The following is a 3,412-nucleotide window of genomic DNA, read 5'->3' as shown; positions in this document are numbered from 1 at the left end:
ACCCATCCGTCATAGATTCGACTCATGGTCAATAGCCTCCTCAAAACATTGGTCATGTCTGTCATGTCATAACTCATCGTCATAGTTCAACTCCCCTTCATGGTCATGATCCAAACAGGGGCATGGTCATGGATCAACATGGTCATGGGATCAACATGACGTCATAGTTCAAAAACATGGTCATGGATCAAACGTGATGGTCATAGTTCACGAATGGTCATGTATCAACATGGTTCATTAGTTCAACATGGTTCATAGTTCAACAATAGGTCAATATTTCAACATGGTCATATTTCAACATGGTCATGGATCAACATGGTCCATAGTCAACATTGGTCATAGTTTCAACACGGTCATGGAGTTCAACATGGTCATAGTTCAACATGGTCATAGTTCAACATGGTCATAGTTCAACATGGTCATAGTTCAACATGGTCATAGTTCAACATGGTCATGGATCAACATGGTCGTAGTTCAACATGGTCATAGTTCAACATGGTCAAAGTGTAGCGTTATTGTTCCCACCACAGGTGTTTTTGTTGTTGTTTCAAAACAGTTCCAGGATCCACAGGTCTTAACTATGTTGATGTTTTTCTACAGGTTTCACAAGCGAGGAGCGTACGATGTAGAGAATGAGGAGAAGGTGAAACTGGGGTCAGCACCCAACCACTGAAGAGCTGGAGAGAAGGGTGAGTTACCAAGGAAACCTCCTCTACTTTCAAGTCCTGAACAGAAATGTTATTTCCTCTCCTAAATTGATAGGAGTCAGACAGAAAGTGAAACCTCAACATTACTGTACATTATTACAGTATGAATGTGAAACAGAGGCTGGATTTAGATTGATGAAAGATGAGTTTTGGTTTTGTTTTCACACGATCTGAGTGTTGAAGGAAACTTGATTGCTCATTGTTTCTCCCTCTTTTATTTCAGGACAGGATAGGGAAATTCTACCTCAAAATAAAAAAGAAGAAGTGGAAAAAAAGCCAAGAGTGAACCCAGAGAGACTTGGAAGGTATGGAAGAGAAGGGGGACTGGATGGGCGTGACCTGTACATATAGCCCCATCCCTTTTCACTGATGGACAGATGTGATTGGGTAGCTCAGGATTCTGAGGTAGTCCCTGCCACCTATCAGGAGAGAGCCTGCCTAAAACTGGAACTCTGATTGGCTGGGAGAAAAGACTGAAGTTGTGATGAGCATATGGAAGCTGAGAGGAAAAGGAGGAACGTTTCTGGGCCCGTATCCACAAAGCATCTCAGAGAAGGAGCCTTTAGATCATAATGAATAAGATTATATGGACAGACCTTAGATCAGCACTCCTTCTCTGAGATGCTTTGCGGAAACGTCCCTGGACTCAGTGCTGCTTCTTGTTAAAAAGACTACCAGGAGTCTCAGACTGAAAGGACACCATCTTCTCTTCATCTGCCAGAAACAGAGAGAACCCTGGTCTTTCTTCAACAGGAGTGTTGTTTTTACCAATCAACATTTGTATTTTCCTGCACATGTTCGTTCGTTGTCATTTTCTAGTGTACTGTAAAACTTTAATTTATACCATATACTTCTCTTTTAATGTATTTATTAATGTGTTGATGTTGCTGTATTTATGCAGATATTTAACTGCTTCGTCCACCCAAGATGCACTGCCAGTTTGTAAAGATTATCTATAAGGTCATCATTGTGTTTTTATATTTAAATGTTAAAGCATATTTATTGATAAAAATTTAAGATAAAAGTATTTAAAAAATGTACAGTAATTTTGGAGAAATAGACATTCAAAGTAAGTGTCCTCTTGGTCTCATAGGGATACCTGATTGCTGACTTTGATGTATCGGCACTCTGGTTACAGGCTGCTGAGAACACACACCACTGTGCTTGGTTGGTTGATTGATTGACTTATTAATTGATTGATTAAACAGCTCTGTGGTGTATTCCACCAATGGACCACTGACAGGTCTCTCTTTCTGTACCATTATGACGTGGTTGCATTGGTCTTCTGTGTTTGACTCTGTGAAGAAGACATGCAAAACATCCAGACATAGAAGTGAATTTAATAGAACCTACTCTAGAATCCCAAAATATAGGAAATATGTCAAATGAATGTTTAAAATCTAGAATCCAGTTTAGATTTTTCTGTATTACAATCAGGATGTGGAATAGATCCAACGTAAACTCTGGTGCCTTGTCGAGTCCAGCCACTGTAGCGAATGTTGGGACATAAAAACACACACAAGTGGTGAAATTTTTATTGTCTTTGAGAAACAAGTTGGACATTAATCTCCAAAAATGTTATCTCCAATTTCAATGATTTATTTATGTTACCATGCCAGTTAGTTGTGTTGTTTTGTTTTAGCATGATGGGTGTGGTTAGGGATATACTCAGTGATTTACTGTATGGTAATATACACTGAGATCCATGCTAAGATCATGATAAAATGTGAATTCATTTTAAAAACAAATAACCCTCCTCAAGAAAAACATACTGGAAACAACCTGCAGTTTTGAAGTGATTTCTAGTCAAAAAGTGTTCATTTTTTTCTCTGAAAATAAAGTATTTTTTTCTCAGAATTCACAAAGTCATTGTATTTATTATGCTTTGTCTGTGTCACTGAGGCTGCATTTACACAGGCAGCCCAATTCTGATATGTTTTCCATTAATTGGTCCTTTGACCAATCAGATCAGATCTTTCACCAATAATTGGGCAAAAGATCAGAATTGGGCTGCCTGTGTAAACGCAGCCTATAGCTCATATTCATCCATATCAGCTGCTATCTATACACTGATGAGTGATTTAAACTCAGAATCATGACGCAAGAACACTGATCTGATGTCAGTTTAGGGTCAGTTGTTTTGGATTGGAAGAAGGTCATCTTACTCAAGATCTGAGGTGTTTAAGATTAAGTGTTTCTTAACCTCAAGCCCTCTTATCTGTTATTATAGATGAATAACATTTCTATACTAATGTCCTAGGCTTCACCTTGATAGTTAAGGTCACCATTTATATAGCTATCTGGTTTACTTCCTGTATGAAATGTGTCAGCGTGGCCTCATATTGTAGTGATACTTAAGAGAGACCGGTCTGGGACGACAACACTACTGTGTCCTTTAGGCCTTTCAGTCACTGGCTGTAATTATAGAAAGGATAATATTTGTCTTCCCCTCCCCTCACCCTCCTTTTCACCCCTCCTCTCCTCCCACCCTTCAGCTACTCCTTTCAACCAGAGCACCTGTATCCTGGCCAAGGGTCACCTTCAAGATGTATAGCCAGTCCTTGCAAGCGTTCTGAAGAGTTCCCACTGTTCTCCTTAAGTAACTTAAGTTTAATTTAAGAACATTTTCTCTTTCCACGAATTGTCTCCACATGGGTTCATGCCAATGACAAAATCACAAGCAGACCTGGCTACCCAGCTGGAAA

The 3,412-nt window shown here is 39.3% G+C and overlaps 1 protein-coding gene across 1 annotated transcript in view; it reads left to right on the top strand.

Annotated features, from left to right (window-relative positions):
• Nucleotides 1-2,564, top strand: part of hbegfa (heparin-binding EGF-like growth factor a) — a 6,315-nt gene extending 3,751 nt beyond the window's left edge. The window contains exons 5-6 of the mRNA XM_023992090.2: nucleotides 601-689; nucleotides 931-2,564. Of these exons, the coding sequence (XP_023847858.1) occupies nucleotides 601-673 (73 nt within the window). The 3' untranslated portion in view covers nucleotides 674-689; nucleotides 931-2,564. The remainder of the gene's footprint in view (nucleotides 1-600; nucleotides 690-930) is intronic.
• Nucleotides 2,565-3,412: the final 848 nt, after the last annotated feature.

The sequence above is a fragment of the Salvelinus sp. IW2-2015 genome, linkage group LG8 (genome assembly GCF_002910315.2).
Source record: "Salvelinus sp. IW2-2015 linkage group LG8, ASM291031v2, whole genome shotgun sequence".
Taxonomy (NCBI): Eukaryota; Metazoa; Chordata; class Actinopteri; order Salmoniformes; family Salmonidae; genus Salvelinus; species Salvelinus sp. IW2-2015.
The sequence above is the reverse complement of the archived record's forward strand: the minus strand, read 5'-3'. Positions and strand labels throughout refer to the sequence as shown.